The sequence below is a fragment of the Rhinoraja longicauda genome, chromosome 10 (assembly GCF_053455715.1).
Source record: "Rhinoraja longicauda isolate Sanriku21f chromosome 10, sRhiLon1.1, whole genome shotgun sequence".
NCBI classification, from domain to species: Eukaryota; Metazoa; Chordata; class Chondrichthyes; order Rajiformes; family Arhynchobatidae; genus Rhinoraja; species Rhinoraja longicauda.
In genome coordinates, this window is record NC_135962.1 from 5,184,695 (window position 1) to 5,206,545 (window position 21,851).

The following is a 21,851-nucleotide window of genomic DNA, read 5'->3' on the forward strand; positions in this document are numbered from 1 at the left end:
AGTTTGCTTTAACAGAGAGGATGGTGGGTACCTGGAAAGTGGTGGTGGTGGAAGCTATTTTTGATCTCAATGGTCAAAATTGATTTCCATCAATGGTCAAGGTTCAGTGGTCAGAATGAGCAAGAGCATGGCAGGGTGCGAGGACAAACTGTTGGATTGTATTGCATTTATTTTAATACGAGAGGCCTGATGGGAGAGGCTGATAAACAGGGAATGGATAGATACGTGCGACTCGGTCGTTTCAGCCATTACGAAAACCTGGCTGAGAGAGGGACCAAGACTTGCAGTTTAATGTTCCAGGGTGCAGGAGTTTGATGCTCCAGGGTGCAGTGCAATTTGACAGATCTTTTGGGAACGTTTTACGTACAGGGCCTTACATGGGAGAGGTCAAAGCTTGATCTACTCTTTGGAAATGGAGAACAAGGGCAAGTAAATGAAGTGTCCGTGGGCAAGCCTTTTGGGACCAGGGTTCCACTCTTCTATTAACTTTTAAAATAGTTCTGGATAAAGACAGAATAAAATTCTGAATTAGTACAAGACAAACTTAAGGTTTTAGACAGGAACTCACTCAAGTTGATTGGAGTAAGATATTTGTGGGCAAGGGAACATTTGGAAAGTGGAATGCTTTTACTAGTGTGATGACAAGGCATCAGGGCATGCATGTTCTGGTTAGAGTGAAGGGCAAGACAGGTGGGAGTAAGGAAGCCTAGATGATGAAATTGAGGTGCTGGTCAGGAAAACGAAGGAGGCATGGGACAGGTACAGGGGTCTGGGATCAAGTGGATCCCTGGAGGAGTTTCGGGAACTGAGGAGCGTACTTAAGGAGGAAATCAGGAGGGCAAAAAGGGGCAGGAGATAGCGCTGGCAGATAATATTAAGAAAAATCGAGGTTCTGTGTACATTGAGAAAGAGGGTCACTCGAGAGAGCGAATAGGGCTTCTGAGACACAAAGCAGCCACCTGTGTGGTGTTGCAGGAGATGGGTAAGGTCCAAAATGAGAACTCCTCTGTTTTTACCATGGAGAAAGATATGAAGACTGGGAAACTTGGGAAAATTAATGGAAATGTTTTGTCGACAGTCCAAGGGGTAGGGGAATCAATAACATGGGGGGAAAAGGGTTAGGGAAAGAGGGGAAAGATTTAATAGGAATTGAAGGGTCAACCTTTCACAAGATATTAGACATGATGTCCAGGGGAACTGCTCTCACGCAACGGGGCGGGACCATCCCGGGGCGCTGCGCGGGCCCGATCCACCCGTTGAGCAACCGTGCGGCCGACGACTAGAACGACGACTGAAGGCCGGAACACGCCCCAGTAGGCCCGACTCGCCCCACAGGCTTCCCAGGGGACTTCGGTGAAGCCGGGCAGCGAGGCCTGTCTGGGCCGAAGGAGCCTCAGCGGTGGCAGCGATGGGAGCCATGGAGGCGGCAGTGGGGGCCTCGGCAGCAGCGGGAGCCTCGGTGGTAGCGGGGCTTCGTCGGGAACGGGAGTCTTGGCAGCACTGGGGCCTCGTGGTCCATGAGCGTGAGGGGGAGGGGAAGACAATGGGGACCCGTAGTGGGGGGACCGCCGTGAGAGACGGTGGGAGAATAAATCCTCTACCCAGGGGTAAGTCTGTGTTTGTTCATTTGTTCCGGTGAAGGCGCTGTGCACACGGCAGCCAACCAACAGTCGCTTGTCTTTTTCTTTTTGTTTTCTCTTTTAATTTCAAGTTTTTGTGTACCTTGTGTGTTGTGACTGCCAGCAGACCAATTTCCCTCCGGGGATGAATAAAGTTTTATCGTATCGTATTGTATGTGTGTGAAGCAACTTAATGAAAAATTCAGGCAGTGCCTAAGCAATAAAGCTGCAAATGGCGCTTGGTCTCAATCTCTAGAGTGGCTTGTTTCCTTAGGCAGCTCCCAGAGACACAAAGGCTCCGAGTTTTTCCACTGTCGTTTCCAAATAACCTGATCTCATTCACGCTAGCATTCCTAGCTAAAGTGAAGAAATCAAGGTCATCCGTTTGTGAAGACCAGTTGCAAGATTTGAAGATACACTATCAAACTTCAGGGAATTCAGCAAGGACAGAAAAACATTGCCACCACAAGTATTTGGCAAATAGCCAGCAAACAACGTGCTGGTACATCTACCTCACTGTATTCTACAGGGGGATATTAACTTTGTGCAAAGCATAATATTTCTCCATGCAAGTCACATATGATACTTTTATCCTGTCACAAACTATGAAGCAAGTCTCACACTATCTCTTGATTTGAACAGAACATTTTAAATTTGGTTAAAGAGGCAACATTTAGATACAAGATATGATAAATAGGTGAATTGTAACATGCAGCACGTGAAAACAAGGAATCGCAGATGCTGATGTGCAAAAAAAGATGCAAAGTGCTGAAGTAACTCAGCAGGTCAGCAGCATCACTGGAGAACATGAATGGGTGATGTTTTAGGTCAGGACTCTTCATCACTATGAGCATTAATTCACTTCCATCTCCTTTCATGCTCAATTAAGTCATGCCACTGTGATCAAACAGCTGGAGGCTAAGAAAATTCCTTGCATTCACATCTCCATAATCAGGTCTGAGCCGATCACTGGAAACAATATAGCTTATTCATATCAAGTGATATGGATAAAACTAATGTGTAAAAAGCAGTTCTTCAACAATGGAACTTATTCTGAAGTATGCGCTACAATTAATGGAATAGTGTTTTTTGCTAATATTTACAGTGAAATGTAGGCACATTCAATTAGTCAAGAAAACTATTCTCACTACCTGCTAGGTAGAAGACCGATCCTGTCAGGATCACATGCAGCTGCGTTAGAGTAGGGAGGGTGTTCTCACATGCCACATTTTATGGTAAGCACAATGGCAGAGTGGAAAGGGAACTGGCTTTCAGACTGGAGTGTTTGTGTGGGGATGATGTACTGGTGATCATCACTTCCAGGCAATGGGCAGATCATCCAACTCACTAATTGCCTTTGTAATGGCAACGTGCAGCCACAAATACTGCAGTTGCCATGCATTTCATCCTCCATTCTGATCGCCTAACAATTAGCATGGTTTCCATCCCAACCTGTTCGCACAACTGGTTCAGTATCATTTACATATAGGAGTCAAGCTATTTAACTGCTGCTTGGCAGGCCTTTTTACAGTGGAGTGTTTTGCAGAAGAGGCAGCTATTAGTAGATTGAAGATAACAGCTGACAAAATGCTTTCTTTGAACACATGCAGCGCTCTTTTGAAGCTTGCAGAATTCTCTGCCACTAAAGCCCTGAAGACCCTTTGCCAAGTCTTCCGTCTCTTGTACAACTACAGAGAGCCACAAGTCCCACATTGTTTCTCTATTATTTCATATTTAAGCTCATTAACTGCAGTTTACAAGGTTTTTAGAAGTAGCAAATATAGATTTGGGTAGTCACAATCCAAAATTTCATGTGTACAACTCCTCCCATTTCTGTCATGGGGTAGACTGACCCCCCCCCCCCCCCCCCCCCATCTTTGCACACATCTCTCATCCTGGACTTTTCCACTCAATAATTTAATTTCATGTTTGTGCAATATTCTATATGTGCTAGTCACTCAAATTTCATTATTATTATAATGCACATGACACTTTCAATGCCTTGCAACTGTATATTTTGATTAATGGCATACCAATTTCCCTCTGGGATAAATAAAGTTGTATCATATTGTATCGTATAGAAAGGAACTGCAGATGCTGGGTCATACAAAAGATAGACACAAAGTGCTGGAGTAACTCAGCGGGTCAGGCAGCATCGCTGGAGAAAAAGGATGGATGACATTTCAGGTCCGGACCTATGTTCAGACTGAAAGTAGAGGGGTGGGAACTAGAGATCAGGCCAGAGCAAAACAGGTTCGGCAGCAGATGACCAAGGAAGGGTGGAGCCACATAATGGATAATTGTCACTAGCCAACAATCGGCCTGTCAGGGAACCTCCTTGCCCGAGGTCATTTGTTGCCGGCCCCAATTTGTCCTGGTTTTTCCCCCACTTCCATTGCCCCCCTGCCTACAATCAGTCTGAAGAAGGGTCCCAGCCCGAAACATCACCTATCCATTTTGTCCAAAAATGCTGCTTGACCCGCTGAGTTATTCCAGCATTTTGTGTCTACCCACGATACCATCCTGTCAAACCCCTTCAGGATCTTACGAGTTTCAATGAGATCACCTTTCATTGTTCAAAATTCTATTGAACACAAATCTAACTAACAATCTTTCCTGTTAGGAAAATGATGTAAGCATAGGAATCAATCTGGTGCACCCGTACTGCATTATGTCCTCAGATATGGCAATTATAACCATGTTGGTACAGTTTCCTCAGAGCTATTGCAGTAAAACTTCCTTAGCTTTGTACTCCAACCTCCTTACAAGTTAAAATAAAAACAGAAAATGCTGGAAATACTCAGTAGATCAGGCTGCATCTGTTAATGTTTCAGGTTGAAGACACTTTGTCAAAACTGGGAAGGGGACAAAATCTGTTTTTTTTACCTGCAGAAAGGGTGGGGGGGGGGGAAGGGTGTAATTTCTAATGTCAGAAAACCAGTGTCACCAACGGGGAAGCATACAAAGTTATCTGCTCAACGAGTGAATGGAACAAGTGTGAGAATATAGACTAAAGAATGTTGGAGTTGCAAAATGAAGATAAGCCTGGAAGATCCAGCTGGAATGAATGGAGAACAGAACCTGCACTAGGTCTAAGCCATGAAGACACAAGGAACTGTAGATGCAAGCATCTTGAGCAAACTACAAATTGCTTGAGGAATTTAGCAGGAATTCAGCATCTATGCAGGGAATAGACAGGCAACATTTCGGGTCGGGATCAGTCAGAAGAAATGTCGCTTGTCCATTCCCCTCCAGAGTGCCTGGCCTGCTCCAGCACACAATGTTAAGCTCAAGATTCCAGCAACTGCAGTTCCTTGTATCTCCACTGGACTCCAGCAACCAGGTGTGAATGACAATGGCAAAGACTTCTCATGAAGTTTATGAATTCCATGTTTGCATACATGGTCCTTGAAAACAATTCAGATTGGCGCTCTGGGCCATTCCTTAACAAGGTTTCATTACACTTCCCAATTTTGTCCCCATTGCTTTCCTTCGGAATGAGTTTTCTATCACTTACAAATTTAGATGACACTAATATGTAGAAATTAGACCCATTTGCATCTGTAAGGTACATGAAAATCATTTGGCACTTATTTTGAAATGTTTGCATATATTTCTTATCTAAGTCCTGTCTATCCAGAAATTGGGCTGAGCAGATCCTGTTGTGGTTCACTCCAAGGCCAATTTTATTTGCCTGTAATATTCCTATTACATTATTATGTGTATATATATATATATATATATATATATATATATAATTACTTAGCATCAGAAATTGATCAAAAGATCACAATATATGACTGTCATAAAAGACTTGCAATATAACAAGGGCAACAAAAGCTTTTCACTGTACCTTGGTAGATGTGACAATAAATCAAACTGAACTGAACATCCTGAAAGTAGTTAACTATGCCTGAACTAAAGTGTTCTAATAGCAAAGTTATACTTCATGTTTGAGTTTCAATAGACAATAGGTGCAGGAGTAGGCCATTCGGCCCTTCGAGCCAGCACCGCCATTCAACATTCAATGTGATCATGGCTGATCATTCTCAATCAGTACCCCGTTCCTGCCTTCTCCCCATACCCCCTGACTCCGCTATCCTTAAGAGCTCTATCTAGCTCTCTCTTGAATGCACTCAGAGACTTGGCCTCCACTGCCTTCTGAGGCAGAGAATTCCACAGATTCACAACTCTAACTAAAAAAGTTTTTCCTCATCTCCGTTCTAGGTTTCCTCACTGTCCCTTAATTGGTACATGTGACAATAAACTGTGCTTTGAACCTTTGAACAGTAATCACAAATGTCCATTTGTAGATGTTTGGGTACAGTGATAGTGTTAGTGGCCATGTGTCCGTTCAGTGACAATGACACCAGGTTCAGCTCAAGAACAGAGAAGTAGTTGCAGCCTGCGGGCAAGTATGGATTTTGGAAAACCGAGAAATACTCATTTTAATCTAAAAACAACACAAAATCTACAGTGCAAACTTACTGAAATACTCATGGGAACCCTAAAGCAATTTACATCAGGCAGTTTCCAACAATTTTTAAAATGAAAGAAATGTCTTAATGTGAAGATAGACACAAAATGCTGGAGTGGGACAGGCAGCATCTCTGGAGAGAAGTAATGGGCGACGTTTTTAAATACATGTTCAAATAATTTGAGTTAATTGCTATAATTTCAAAACCAAATTCCAAATAATAGATTTGTAGTGAGTTGTGCTTGGGTGTTTCTTGAAATAAAATGTCAGACATGAATAAGGTATCATGCAGAAAACTCAAAAACAGTGCATCAGTATTCTAGAAATATAATCTTAAATTATAATGCTGTGCATGACCTTGCAGTTAAGACTTTCCAAAGTCTCCAGCATGACCACAAAACACATCCTCAGGATACAAGTGACATAAATATAACACACCCTTCAACTCGGTTTATAACAAGGCCACCATTACGTCTGTAGAGCTTCCGTGGGACTGCTGAAATAAAAATGTATACTACTTCAAACTATTGCACAACCAAGAAATAATTTTTCTGCCACCAATGGGAGGAGGTCATTCAGCTTATCACGTCTATACCAAGAGTATGGGGGCGGCACGGTGGCGCAACAGTAGAGTTGCTGCCAGACAGCGCCAGATACGCAGGTTCGATCCCGACTACGTGTGCTGTCTGTACGGAGTTTATATGTTCTCCCGTGACCACGTGGATTTTCCCCGGGTGCTCCAGTTTCCTCCTACACACCAAGACGTACAGGTTTGTTGGGTAATTGGCTTTAGTAAAAATTGTGTGGACTTGGTGGGCCGAAGGGGCTGTTTCCATGCTATATCTCTAAACTAAACTAACAAACTAACGGCGGCACGGTGGCGCAGCGGTAGAGTTGCTGCCTTACAGCGAATGCAGCGCCGGAGACTCGGGTTCGATCCTGACTACAGGCGCCGTCTGTACGGAGTTTGTACATTCCCCCCGTGACCTGCGTGGGTTTTCTCCGAGATCTTTGGTTTCCTCCCACACTCCAAAGACGTACAGGTTTGTAGGTTAATTGACTGGGTAAATGTAAAAATTGTCCCTAGTGTGTGTAGGATAGTGTTAATGTGCGGGGATCGCTGGGCAGCGCAGACTCGGTGGGCCGAAGGGCCTGTTTCTGCGCTGTATTTCTAAATCTAAAATCAAAGAGCAATCCAGGGTATTCCTACTCTACTGTCCTCTTCCCAGAGTCTTGCAAATTTGTCCCTTCCAGATATTTATCCTACTCTCTCGACACAGAAAATAAAATATACATGTGTACTTTGGAGCTCTGGTTGTTAGATCAAGCGACAGCAACGATAAAAATGAAATGGTTTCAGAGACTGGTCATGGTGCACATCAACTCCAACTTCCCAGACAGCCTTGAACTACTGCGTCACCTACCTCTGCAACAGGTCCACGGCACACACTATCTCCCTGGCCCTACAATCATCCCTGGATAAAAGGCACCCAAGTCAGACTACTATTTATTGACCACAGCTCTGCCTTCACTTTCCCTCAATGTTAGCAAGACAAAGGAGCTAGTTATCAACTTCAGGACACGTGGTGGCGTACATGCATCAGTGGAAATGCCGTGGTGGAAATGGATGAGAGCTTCTTCACATTAACGATCTGTTGTGGATCAACAATGAAGCGCCAGCCATGAAGGCACACCAATGCCTATACTTCCTTCAGAGATTGGGGAAATTTGACATGTCTCCAATGACCCTACTGCCATGATCACATTGAATGGCTCGAAGGGCCGAATGGCCTATTCCTGCACCTATTGTCTATGTATCTATATATATCTATATAAACCTTTACCGATACACCATAGAAAGCATACAGCCTGGTTTGGAAATAACTCTGCCCAAAACCACAAGAAATTGCACAAAGTTGTGGATGTAGTCCAGTCCATCACACAGATCATACTCCCCACCATTGACTCCATCTACACTTCACGCTGCCTCAGAAAAGCCAACACAATCAAAGACATGTCCCATCCCGGTTGTTCTTTCTTCGCCCTGCTTCACCAGACTCAGGAACAGCTTCTCCATTCTGCTATCAGGCTTCTGAGCTGAGCAGTCCTACAATATGCTAGTGCTATCCGATTCATCTCTATTCCATTACAGACATGTCTGTGGATCGTGTGTGCTACAATGCTAAGAATTATATTCTGCACTGGATCTTCCCCTTTGCTCTACTATTGTACTTGAGTTTGACTTGATTGTATTTACACATCATATCATCTGATTGGATAACATGCATCTGGGCGGCGCAGTGACCCAGCCAGGTTCGATCCTGACCTCGGGGTGCAGTTTGTGTGGAGTTTGCATGTTCTCCCTATGACCGCGTGAGTTTCCTCTGGGTGCTGTGGTTTCCTCCCACATCCCAAATGTAAATCCCTCTGTAAATTGCCCCTTGTGTGTAGTGGGATAACTAGTGTGCATTGGTGATCAATGGTTGGCATGGACTCGGTGGGCCAAAGAGCCTGGTACCATGCTATATCTCTAAATTCTCTAATAACAAAGGTTTTCACTGTACCTCAGGGCACGTGACAATAATAAATGTAAACACAGCATCTTAAATCCAACCAACCATGCCCAAACTCCTGAACTTATGACTCACCCACTTCTACAACAGGATTCCAGACTTCTTGACCTATGGACCACAATCAGCAAGAATAGGTGACAAGACATCCGCCACGATCTTTCACAGCACCAGTGTCCTGCAAGGATGCGCTCTTAAACCCTCATTATACTCCCCATACATTCGCGACTGCACAGCTAAATGCTGTTTTTACTCCATTTACACGTTTGCAGATGACACTACTGTAGTGAGCCAGATTTCCATCGTTGACAAGGAATACAGGAAGGAAAGAGAGAGCTTCGTAACATGGTATCAAGACAACAACCTTCCCCTCAGCGTCAGCATAACGAAAGAGCGAGTCATCGACTTCAGGGAGTGGGGTGGAGTACATGCCCCAGTCTGCATCAATGGCGCTGAAGTGGAGATGCTCGGGACCTTCAAGTTCCCAGGCATAAATATCACCACTAACTTGTCCTGATCTAACCACATTGACACCCATGATTGGTTCCACTTTCTCATAAGGAAAACCAGCATATCTCCAATGACACTTAGATATTTATAGAAGCACCATAGAAAGTCTCATTTAGGGATACATCAAAACTTATCTTCCAGACTCCAAAGACGTACAGATATGTAGGTTAATTGACTGGGTAAATGAAAAAAAAAATTGTCCCTAGTGTGTGTAGGATAGTGTTAATGTGCGGGGATCGCTGGGCGGCGCGGACTCCGTGGGCCGAAGGGCCTCTTTCCGCGCTGTATCTCTAAATCAAAAAGAATTAAATCAAATTGCAGAGTTGTGGACACAGCCCAGTCCCTCATGTACATCAGACTCTAACCCCACCCCCAACCACTCCATCTATGTACCCACATAATCCCATTGGGCAGAAAATACAAAAGCTTAAAAGCATTGTTATCAGTGAACGGACGTCCGAGCGGGCTCTTGAATGTGCGTCTCATACACTCCATGCTGAAACGCTAAACTTAAAATATGTTTTGCATTCTGTTTCATTTATCTTTTTCCACTACCTGTTGGACTGATGTATGGGTGGACAGTGAGCAACTCAAAGCTTTTCACTGCATCTCCGTACATGTGACAATAATAAACCGGAACGAATTAGAATACCCGGATTAATCATTTAGATCATTCCACCCTGCCTGATGAAATTTTAATGGCCCATATCGCACAAGCATCGCTAAACGTAATTCACGATAAAGTCTAGAAACAAAGAACTGCGGATGCTGGTTAATGCACAAAAGGACATAAAGTGCTGGAGTAACTCAGCAAGTTAGGCAGCATCTCGGGAGAATATGGATAGATAACGTTTCCGGTCGAGATCAATCTGCTGTGAAGCTCTGAAATTAAAATTGCACAGCATTGCACGAAATAAGCTCCTTTATTTGAGATTTTTAAATTTTGTTTCATGGAATTCTTTGTGTACACATGACCTATTTTGCCCCCATAAAATCCTCTAAATCTACAGGAAGGACTAAATTACTAAATAACTAAATGTCAATATTCCTATTTTATCCTTGATATAATATTTGTGATGTAGGAATGTAGCCTTGGGCGTCTTGAAAGTAGAACAAATCTGCAGTCTATGTCTAGAACTCTGCTACCCGAGTCTGAAGAAGTGTTCCGACCTAACTATTCCCTCCACAGATGCTGCCTGGCACTTTGCTTTGCTCAAAATTCCAGCATCTGCAGTTCCTTGTGTCTCCAAGTCTCCATCTGCACTTCACACTGCCTTGGGAAAGCAGCCAGCATAATCATGGACCATTTTCATCATGGTTATTTCCTCTTCTTTCCTCTCCTGTCTGGCACACAATCAAAAGTTTGAAACCACATGCCACCAGATTCAGGAACAGCATCAGACTACTGAATGGTCCTCCTATATAGGGCATAGACATGATCTTCCAAACTTCCTCATTGTGAACCATGCACTTTTTTTAGTCTGCACTTTGTCTGTAACTGTAATGCTGTAATACTTCATATTCGATATTTTGGCAGTCTATTGTACTACTGTATGGCTTGATTATAGTCGTGTATAGCATGATTGACTGGATAGCATGTAAACAAAGTTTTTCACTTGTGACAAAGATAATAAACCAGCCAAACTCATGTCAGCTAATTTCTACCATTGAGAATTACTAAGGGAGTAGTTCTCTGGTATAGAGAACTCTGGTATAGAGAACTCCAAAGCAGCAAAGACCCCCAGAGAAGAAATTGCTCTTATTCTAAATCTATGCACAAACAAAACGAATCTGACGGTACATGTGTCCCTGTTCTGGATACCCAAATGAAAGATAACATCATCGCAGCATCCACATGGTCAATTGCCCTCAGAATCTTCTTATTCATCTATACTCCAATGGACTTGGATACAACCTGCTCAACCTTTTTTTGTACCTCACCAGCTTTATTCCAGCAATCAACATGGTGAACCACTTCTGCACCTCCTCCAAACCAAGTCAGAATGCTTGACTATAGAGATTAAACACTACACACAATACCCTGTAAAAGTCACAACAAATCTTCCACAATTTTATACTCTTCCCTTGGAGTAAAGCCCTAACATTCCATCCAATCCAAATCAAAACAAAAATGTAGGCGCTGGAAATCTGAAAGAAAAACAGAAAATGTTGGAAGCACTGAGCAGGTCAGGCAGCATCTGTGTGACCTTTCCTGAGAATTAGGAGAGACAACCCCCCACTTCAATAACAATTCATGACACAATCAAAAAGCTTAAAGTAATGGTAACTGATGCCATTGAGACATTTTAACCCATCTAATCACCGACAGATCCACACATCCTTCTTCTACCTTCTCTCCTACTGAAAACTAAACTCGTAATTCTCTTTCTAAGATTGTATTTATTAATATCTTGCCATGATCTTCAAACCGATAGCTATTTTCCTGCATCATCCCCACATCCCTCAATTCTTTTAATAACCAAAAATGTGAAGAAGGGTCCGACCCGAAACATTACTCGAACACTTCGTGTCAATCTATCAACTTCAGTTTTGAATAAATTCAATCACTGGGCCTTCACACGGATACAGAATTCCAAGGATTCACCATTCTCTCTGCATGAAGAAACTTTTTCTCACATCGGTCTTCGTCTAATTCTGAGTCTGTAACCCTTGGTTCTACACTCTTCAGCCAGGGCAAGTGACCTCCTTGTATGCAGCGTGTTAAACCCTGAAAGAGGTTTGTAAGTTTGAATAAAGTTTCTTCTTGTGCTAAACTCTCGGGAATAAAGGCCTCATCTATTCAATCTTCCTTCGTACGGCAAACTAGTCAATGAATTCCTAGAAACTAGTCTATGAATTTTTGCTATGCTCCTTTTATATTTTTTAATGAGACCAAAAGTGAACACAGAACTTTAGATGTGTTGCCACAAAAGCTCTACATAATAGCACATCATCACTGGTGAATTCAAATCCTCCTGTAATAAAGGTCAATATTTGTTTTTCAACATCAATGTTACCCACTCTCTAACCATTTGAAAATACCCTGCATTTGTTTACCTGTACCAAAGTGATAACTTAACATTTTCCCACATTCCCACATAGGGATGCACAGAGGCGCAATGGTAGAGTTGCTGCCTTACAGTACCAGAGGCCTGGGTTCGATCCCGACTACAGGTGCAGTCTGAATGGAGTTACTACTCGTTCTCCTCGTTACTACATAGTTGTCCTCCGGGTGTCCTGGTTTCCTCCCACATTTCAAAGACTGTTCCTAGTGTGCAGAATGGAACTAGTGTGTACGGGTGATCACTGGCTGGCGGGATTTGGTAGGCCGAATAGTCTGATTCCATGCTATATCTCTAAACTTAATTATTTTGTAAAGATCCAGTGCCAATGAGCTGTCTGTGACGATTGACCTTTTCCTTTGAACTTGGCATGACTCCCACAAGGTTTCCACGCATTCCACAATGACTTCAATTCAGTGGTCATCTATGGGCCAAAGCATATAATTTTCCAATGTAGAAAATGCTTTGAACAATTTGGCTTTTGACACATGGAGATGTGGGGGTTGTGATGTTCATGACCTTTTATTAAATCTAGTGTTCAATTTTTTTTTGCATCATGTACAATTAATCAAATTGTTGGAGGTAATTATAAGGACCACTGGAAAAGCCAAAGCTAGATCATCCACCTGACACTTCTGACTAAATTATGGCTGCAAATTCTTTGTGTTTGTCTTTGGCTTTGCCTCCTGAAGAATACCTAGTCCAGTAGATCACCATTATTGATGAGATAGGATATATCCACAAATAGAAACGAGGGAGTTTGAAATATTCAGTTTAGAGATACCGTTGGAAACAAGCCCTTCGGCCCACCAAGGCCAAGCCATTCATCACACATTCATACTAGTTCTATGCTATCCCATTTCGCATCCACCCCCTATACACTACTGACAATTTATAGAGGCCAATTCATCTACAAACCCACACGACGTTGGGGCGTGGGAAGAAACCAAGCACTGGGAGGAAACGCATGTGTTCACATGGAAAATGTGCAAACTCCACAGACACTACAAGAGGTCAGGATTGAACTCGATACTCTGGCACTGTGCTGCAGCAGTTCTACCAGCTGTGCCAGGGCTGAAAGATATCTCAATTGCGTAATTATACCGCTTGACTAATCCGTGGAAATGTTCACTCACATCTGGCACGTCGAGTGTTTGCTAGTGCGAGAGTATTTTGCTTTTGTTGGACATCATTATCAATTCACACCCTGTAATGAATCAGATTCCACATTCTATTTTTACACTCATACCTTAGCAAGCCTGGCTCTTTTGATGAGGTCATTAAGTTTGCGCAGTGCAGCATTTCGAGGTAAACTCTTAATATCCTTGAAGAGGTCCTCTGTTTCCATTTCAAAGAGTTTTCGATTTTCGGTAATCTGGAGGGGTTTTGACCAAAAAGATCCTATGTAGACACGGACCACCTCAGGAGTGTCAATCACTTTGCCAAGGGACCACATCAATGCACCATACACCCTCATCAGTTGCTGTGTATCCACTTGGTCTGCCTTGTTCAGAACAACTCTGATCTTGTCATCTTGGCCTCTTAGTGCCTTGATAGCCTCTGAAAACTCATCAGATATATCCAATTTGTGGGCATCAAATAGCAGGATTATGCGATCAACTCTTTCAGCAAACCATCGCAAGACTTCAGAAAAGTCATATCCTAAAATAGCAAAGACATTGCAATTAGACATCTGTTTTCAACAAAATAAGCACTATATGTACACATACGCATATACATATACAAGAAGAATCCCAACATTTAAAAACATCCTGTGGATCCTCTCCAATCCGAGAGTTCAATAACATTTGCAGGTTTAAAGGCAGTTCACTCGTACTTTCTCAAGCATGGTTAGGTTTGAGCATTAAATAGCAGCTTTGCTGGAAATGCTCAAAGCATGAATAATGAAAAAGATAACAAAAAAAAGGAAAATAAAGAAAATATGCATCTTTTAGAGTATAATAGAGGTGACTGTAGAGGAAATGCTCCCAAGCTTTCTTAAAATGAAGTTTGCTGCAACATGGAATCAAAAGTCAAGAGTTTTTGAATGGCCTGCGTGAATGAACAGAACAATTACATTGTTATTTGCAGCTGGGCATCAGGTTTATCAACACAGTTATCCATAGATAATATAATAAACAAAAATGTTCCATAAATAAAACCCCCAATATAGTGCAACACAAAAAGGCTGAATTCTGGACTTATTTTTGGGAGAAGCAATGCAAAAAAAACTTTGTACTAAGCAATTCCTGACAAAAATAGCAAATTTGGAGTTTCAAAAGGTGAATAACGATAAAATATGTTAGCCTAATTTGTGCAAATAATTTCCAATTTACAGCTTTTGCACAAATTTAATTATGCCAAAGGAGAACAGAAAACTAGGGTGTGTCCCTGAAGCTCCATAGGCCAAATTATGCTCAATTACACAACAATTGGTTAAAACAAAAAGATTGTTAGAGCATTTTAGCACAAAAGATCACCAGAATACAAGGAGAATAATGCCAGATGATTAAAGGTAATCGGTTTGTCGATGACTGATTTAGGGTTTCCAGTACTTTCTATTTAAATTTTAGATTTTCAGCAGCCTATGTTAGTTTTAACTCAAAATACAGAAGTATCAGTTACATATACAAAACTAACTACTCCAAATTGCAACTGTTTTAACTTCTCTTTTTACAAGTTTGCAGATGGCACCACTGTGGTGGTCTAGACCTTGAACAATGACACGATGGAGTACTCGGAGGAGATAGAGGACTTAGTAACATGATGTCAAGCCAACAACCTCTCCCTCAATGCCAGCAAGACGATGGAGCTAGGTGTCGACTTCAGGAAGCGTGGTGGAGTATATGCCCAATCAGCATCAATGGTGCTAAAATGGAAATGGTTGCAATCTTCAAGTTCTCTGGCATAAATATTACCAATGATCTGTCACAGACCAACCATATTGAAGTCGCAGCAAGAAGGCACACCAACATCTCTATTTCCCGAGAAGATTGAGGAAATTCAGCATATCTCCAATAACTCTTACAAAGTTCTACTGATGCACCATAGAAAACATACTGTCGGGTTGCCTCACAGCTTGTTTGGGAATAACGCTGTGTAAAACAGCAAGAAATCGCAAAGAATAGCTGAGAATGGACTCAATTAGCTCAGGTTGGACTGAGTTTGGACGAATAGTTTCCCCCTCCCCCCCACCCACCCACCATTGACTCTATTCACACTTCATCCTGCCTGAGAAAAACATACAACATAATCAAAGACGATACAAGGAAATCCCACAATAGGAGCCATCCGGTGGTCAAAGCCCCTCAGGCTATTAATAGAAATGAGGAACTGCAGATGCTGATTTACAAAGAAAGGCACCAAATGCTGGTGAAGAAGGGTCTCGGCCCGAAACGTCGCCCATTCCTTCTCTCCTGAGATGCTGCCTGACCTGCTAAGTTACTCCAGCATGTGGTGAATAAATACCTTCGATTTGTACCAGCATCTGCAGTTATTTTCTTACACCAAGTCAGGGGGTCAGGCAGCATCTCTAGACAACAAGGCTAGGTGACATTTTGGGTCAGGACTCTTCTATTGACCCGAACGTCACCTATCCATTTTATCCAAATATGCTGCAGACCCGCCGAGTTACTCCAGCACTTTGTGTCTTTCTGATCAAAGACTTGTCCTACCCTCGTCATTCCTTCTTCTCCCCAATCCAGTCATGCAGAAGATGCAGAAGCCTGAAAGCATGCACAACCAAACTCAGGAACAGTTTCTTCCCCTCTGTCATCAGGGTTCAGGGTTCTTCCACAAGCTAAGATATTGTCCGATTCACTTCTTACCCCATTGTGGACATTGAACTGTCTCTTTGGAATTGGCACACTACAGTGCAGAGAAGTGTATTCTTTCCTTTTACTCTAACTATTGTACTTGAATTTGGCTTGATTATGTATTTATTTTTTGTATTATCTGATTTGATTGGGTAGCATGCAAAACAAAGCTTTTCACTCTACCTTGGTACATGTGGCAATAACAAACCTGAACCTAAATCTAAAGAAAGTTCAGCTCTGATGAATAAGAGAGAAACACAAAGGGAAAGGGGTGGGAGCTGCTTTATGTCCTCGTCGTCCACCCTGGGTCGTTCTACGGTACTGGCAAAATTTGCAGCAAAGCGTCAACTACGGTACTCTGAAGCACCAACTGCCACTTTTGATTGTCGTAGTTGACATACAAAAGAAAGAAAAGAAAGACAAAGGGAAATAACACGATAGAAATAACTTTTTTAATAAAGTGATGCACCATTCCTTTGAGCAATATTCTTTGCCTGTACAGGATCCTAAAGTGACATATCTGAACAGGATCAGGTTAGGACCTGAAGACCATTTGCTGCCCTTCTATAGACAATAGGTGCAGGAGTAGGCCATTCAGCCCTTCGAGCCAGCACCGCCATTCAATGCGATCATGGCTGATCACTATCAATCAGTACCCCGTTCCTGCCTTCTCCCCATACCCCCTCACTCCGCTATCCTTAAGAGCTCTATCCAGCTCTCTCTTGAAAGCATCCAACGAACTGGCCTCCACTGCCTTCTGAGGCAGAGAATTCCACACCTTCACCACCCTCTGACTGAAAAAGTTCTTCCTCATCTCCGTTCTAAATGGCCTACCCCTTATTCTCAAACTGTGGCCCCTTGTTCTGGACTCCCCCAACATTGGGAACATGTTATCTGCCTCTAATGTGTCCAATCCCCTAATTATCTTATATGTTTCAATAAGATCCCCCCTCATCCTTCTAAATTCCAGTGTATACAAGCCCAATCGCTCCAGCCTTTCAACATACGACAGTCCCGCCATTCCGGGAATTAATCTAGTGAACCTACGCTGCACGCCCTCCATAGCAAGAATATCCTTCCTCAAATTTGGAGACCAAAACTGCACACAGTACTCCAGGTGCGGTCTCACCAGGGCCCGGTACAACTGTAGAAGGACCTCTTTGCTCCTATACTCAACTCCTCTTGCTACGTATTTTCATAACAGACATACTAACCAAAAATCCAGAGCAAAAAACAAAAATCTAAAAGACTCAACAGACCAGACAACTTCTGTGGAGGAAAATAGACAGATGATAATTTGGGTTGAGACACTATGAATCTGAACATGAAAAATAAATGAAATCCCTCAAATGCCCTACTGAATTAAAACATTGCATACTTAAGTAAATCCACTGGCCAAATGAAAATATACACATCTATAATTCCATCTGGAAAACTGGCAAGATGACAAAGTCTCGTGAAATATTTAAATTCCTGATCAAAATCATCCTGTCAAATGTAGCAACGGAAGGAAAACTAATAACTGTTCCTTTGCCAGTGTCCTGCAATAAATTTCCATCAGTCAAACAAAAATATATTTATTAAACTGTAATCAATCAGTGACTGAGCTTAATAATACAATATGAAAATCCTAACTACTGGATGTTTTTCTTCAGTTAACAGGACATGAACTCTAACCAGAACTATGAAACAAAAGCCAAGATTTATTCAATTCCACAATGAAATATTTGATTTAATGGAACCACACCCGACATTTCAACAACCTTAAGTAGTAAACAATGGACCACAAGACAAATAAGGACCAAGAAAGAACGTAAAATACTCTATCTCAATGCACAAAGGAAAATATGCTGCTGTTTCAATTTGATACACTGAAAAATCGTTCAGAATTTATCAATTTTACCAAAATAACATCAAGGTAAAAGTTTTGAATTAAAATGTTATAAAATTTGAAATAGAGTAACAAAGTTCCATGTAGTCCCACCATGTGCATTTAGCAGAGAAGTACAGTCTCTTCCACCTCCCATGGGAATATACCTCCTTCATCATGACTGCAGTGTACATCCCACCCCAGACATACATTCGGGAGCTGAACTCCATGGTCAACAAATAACCATTTGGCATACCCCAAAGCCTTCTCCAGGATATCCAGACTTCAGCAGGGCGAGTTGGAAGAAACTACTTCCAAGCTATCAACACGTCTCCTGCAGCATGAGGATCAAAAACACATGACAAATCCTACCTCATTATAAAAGATGCCTATTGCCCTTGCCGACACTGAAAAAAACAGACCACCTAGCTATGCTCCTTCTTCCTGCATACAGGCAGCAATTAAAGGGCGCAGCTCCAGCAACGAGGATTGTACAACGCCGGTCAGGGGAAGCAGAGAAGTGAGTTGGCTTCAGTAGTCCAGGGGATGTTCAAGGACACAGCAACAGACCTGGACTTCATAAGGAAATTGGAGGAGTGTGTTCCCATCCAAGTGTTCCCTAAGCAGAAGCCTGGGATGAACCAGGAGGTCCGCAATCTCAGATGTTCAGATCTTGGGCACTTAAGTCTGGCGATACAGGATCATATAAGTTCACGTACAATCTCGAGAAGGCCATTGAGAAAGTGAAGAGACACTTTTGGTCTAAACTGGAGGATCAGATGGACATTTGCTAGCTGTAAGAGGCTTTATTCAATAAAGTTAAACCATGTAGCTCAAGTGATAGCCCAATGCATAACTCCCAGAACTCGGCTCACTTCAAAACAGAGATCACTAATGTTCTTATTTAGTACCTCACCTACATCCCCAGATTCCAAGCACAAATTCCCTCCTTCATCCTTGAGCTGTCCTACCCTGTGTAGGAAAGAACTGCTGATGCTGGTTTAAATCGAAGGTAGACACAAAAGGCTGGACAGGCAGCATCTCTGGAGAGAAGGAATGGGTGACATTTCGGGTCGATACCCTTCTTCAGACTGAGGAATGGGTGACGTTTCGGGTTGAGACCCTTCTTCAGACTGAAGAGTCTCGACCCTAAATGTCACCCATTCCTTCTCTCCAGAGATGCTGCCTGTCCCGCTGAGTTACTCCAGCATTTTTTGTCTACCTGTCCTACCTTCTCCCTGGTTATCCCTAATTTCTAACAAATGCATAAAAAGATTTGGAACTTTCTTTAATCTGACTTCAAAAGTCATTTTGTGGCTCCTTCAGGTCCTTCTAATCACCTGCTTGAGTCCTTTCCTCCTTTCCTTTTTTCCTCAAAGGCCTTGTCTGATTCCATCTTCTTTTTGACCATATTTCCAATCTCTTTGGTCATCCAAGGTTCCCTTTCTTTGCCATTCTTAGCCCTCGTCCTCACGGGAACATGCTGATTCTCAACTTCGATCAACTGGTCTTTAAACGTCTTCTACATGTCAGGTGTAGACTTACCCAATAACGAATGTTCCCAGTATATCCTCTCGAGCACCTCCTAATAATGTTGCAGTTTACAACACTCCAATTTAGCACCTTCCCTTCTCCTTATCGAAAACAATCTTAGTACTGATGGGAATGTGATCACCATTCCAAAATTCTCTTCTACTGAACACCAGTCACTTAACCAGACTCATTTTCTAACACAAGGTCCAGAATGTAGCCTTCTTGGGTTGGCTTATCCACATACTTTTTCAAGAAACCCTCTTGATTCTGTTCTGAGCAAGTCCTCGTCAATACTGGGAAAGTTGAAGTCACCCACTACAACAATCCTGTTCCTTGGCATCTTTCAGTAATCTGTTCCTCTATCTCCCGCTTGTCATTGGGGCCCTAAAGTACACCCCATTAGAATGTTTGCACCATTCTTATTTCCAAGCTCTATGTAGACGACAAATCCTCCAGTATGTCCTCTGAGCGCCGCCATGAGAGGCTCCTTGATTAGTAGCACAACTCCTCCACCTCCACCTCTTCCCCCCCCCCTTTCGATGACGTCTGAAACATAGAAACTTCAGAACATTGAGCTGCCCGTCATGTCCCTCTAGCAACGTCGTTTCTGCAATGACCACAACCTCAATCCCAGGCTCCAATTTCATCTGGTTTCGCCAAAATACCCCTTGTAGTGAAGCAAGTACACTTCAGCCCATCAATGTCACCATTTTGTGGTTACTCCATATTCCCATCACTTTTCCTTGCCCGTCTTTCCTTTGAGACTTACTGATCCTAACCTCTACATTCATCACTTAATAGACAATAGGTGCAGGAGTAGGCCATTCGGCCCCTCGAGCCAGCACCGCCATTCAATGTGATCATGGCTGATCATTCTCAATCAGTACCCCGTTCCTGCCTTCTCCCCGTACCCCCTGACTCCACTATCCTTAAAAGCTCTATCTAGCTCTCTCTTGAATGCATTCAGAGAATTGGCCTCCACTGCCTTCTGAGGCAGAGAATTCCACTCCTTTCAATTTCTGACATACGACTCTAGTTCCCACCTACAGGCCTCTCCAGTTTGAACCTCCTCAGATATCATCATTTTCTTGGTTGTTATTGCTAGATTCCTAAATATTCCCTCCACACCCCCAACAAAAATATATATAAAGGTTTACTTAATGCATCTAATAGTATTTTTTCTGCTGAGCATAGATAGGAATTAAAAAATGCATAACTTTAGAATATTCATTCCATCCATATACATCAGGCACCAGAAGCTCAAATGTTGAAAAAGTGATCAGAAACTGGGACTATTTGGTAGTTCCCAAAATGTGGTCAGTGTGATACTGAGCAAGCAATATTATGGTCGCTCCTAAAATGTGGTCAGTGTGATATTGAGCAAGAAATATGATGAACTGCTGAATTAATAAATTCACGATAGATACTTCCAGATTGCAGATAGTCTCATCTGGTGTATATATACTAATTTTCCACACCAGATCAGCAAGATAATTTTAGATTACATGTCTGCTTCCTCATTTGGCACATTCACTCGAATGGACCCAAATCTAGTTTCAATTTCTATAATTTTCAATCTGAAATATTTGGGTAATTGATCAATTATTGGCATTGCCTCATCTATTGGACTGGTTTTATCTTTCCATAAGTTTCCCCTTGTTGTTCCAAAAGAAAGTGTGAACATTTCTAATTTACCGTATGTTATTCAATTTATTAAACATTCCTCTGATATTACAAAATTTCAGACTGTGTGCTGCAGTATCTGCAGCAATAACTTTGGACCAATCCAATAAACACACAACATTTACTTCCTTTCAGAAAAAGCTTTCTTTTTTTAGTTTTTAAATGATTCCCCCCCCCCATTCATTTATATTTTAGCTGGCTTTTCTATCGTCCAGAATTTGCTTAAGAAACCCAAAACTCATATTCTCTGTATTGAGAAAGAGATCAGATTTGTATAACACAATTCAAACTCTTTTGTTGAAGTTTTTTTGGAATTTAAGTTACTGTTACAATTAAGGTAACATGATGCTGGAATTTAAATAATAAGATTGATGCAATAGGCCCACATAGATAAGCGCAGTAAGAAGAGAGCATTTTAGTGAATGACGTGTTGGCCAAGAAAGCAACTAACGCCTTTTTTGCCTCAGCAGATTAAGAAAGTTACGCACGTCTCCAATGGCTTTTTATTGACTTATACAGATGGACCGTAAAAAACATTCTATTGGGGAGATTTGACAATGGCTCTGCCCAACACGAAGAAATGCAAAGTTATGGATGTAACCCAATCCTTCACACAAACCAGCCTCTCCATCCACACACCATGCTGCCTTGGAAAGCAGCCAACATAGTCAAGGATCTTTTTCATGTCAGTCTTTTTCATTCCCTCATCTCC

At 42.2% G+C, this 21,851-nt stretch overlaps 1 protein-coding gene across 1 annotated transcript in view; it reads right to left on the minus strand.

Annotated features, from left to right (window-relative positions):
- Window positions 1-21,851, minus strand: part of LOC144597158 (EH domain-containing protein 4-like) — a 54,702-nt gene that overhangs the window by 17,629 nt on the left and 15,222 nt on the right. Inside the window, exon 4 of the mRNA XM_078406115.1 lies at window positions 13,488-13,900. Coding sequence (XP_078262241.1) covers window positions 13,488-13,900 — 413 coding nt within the window. The remainder of the gene's footprint in view (window positions 1-13,487; window positions 13,901-21,851) is intronic.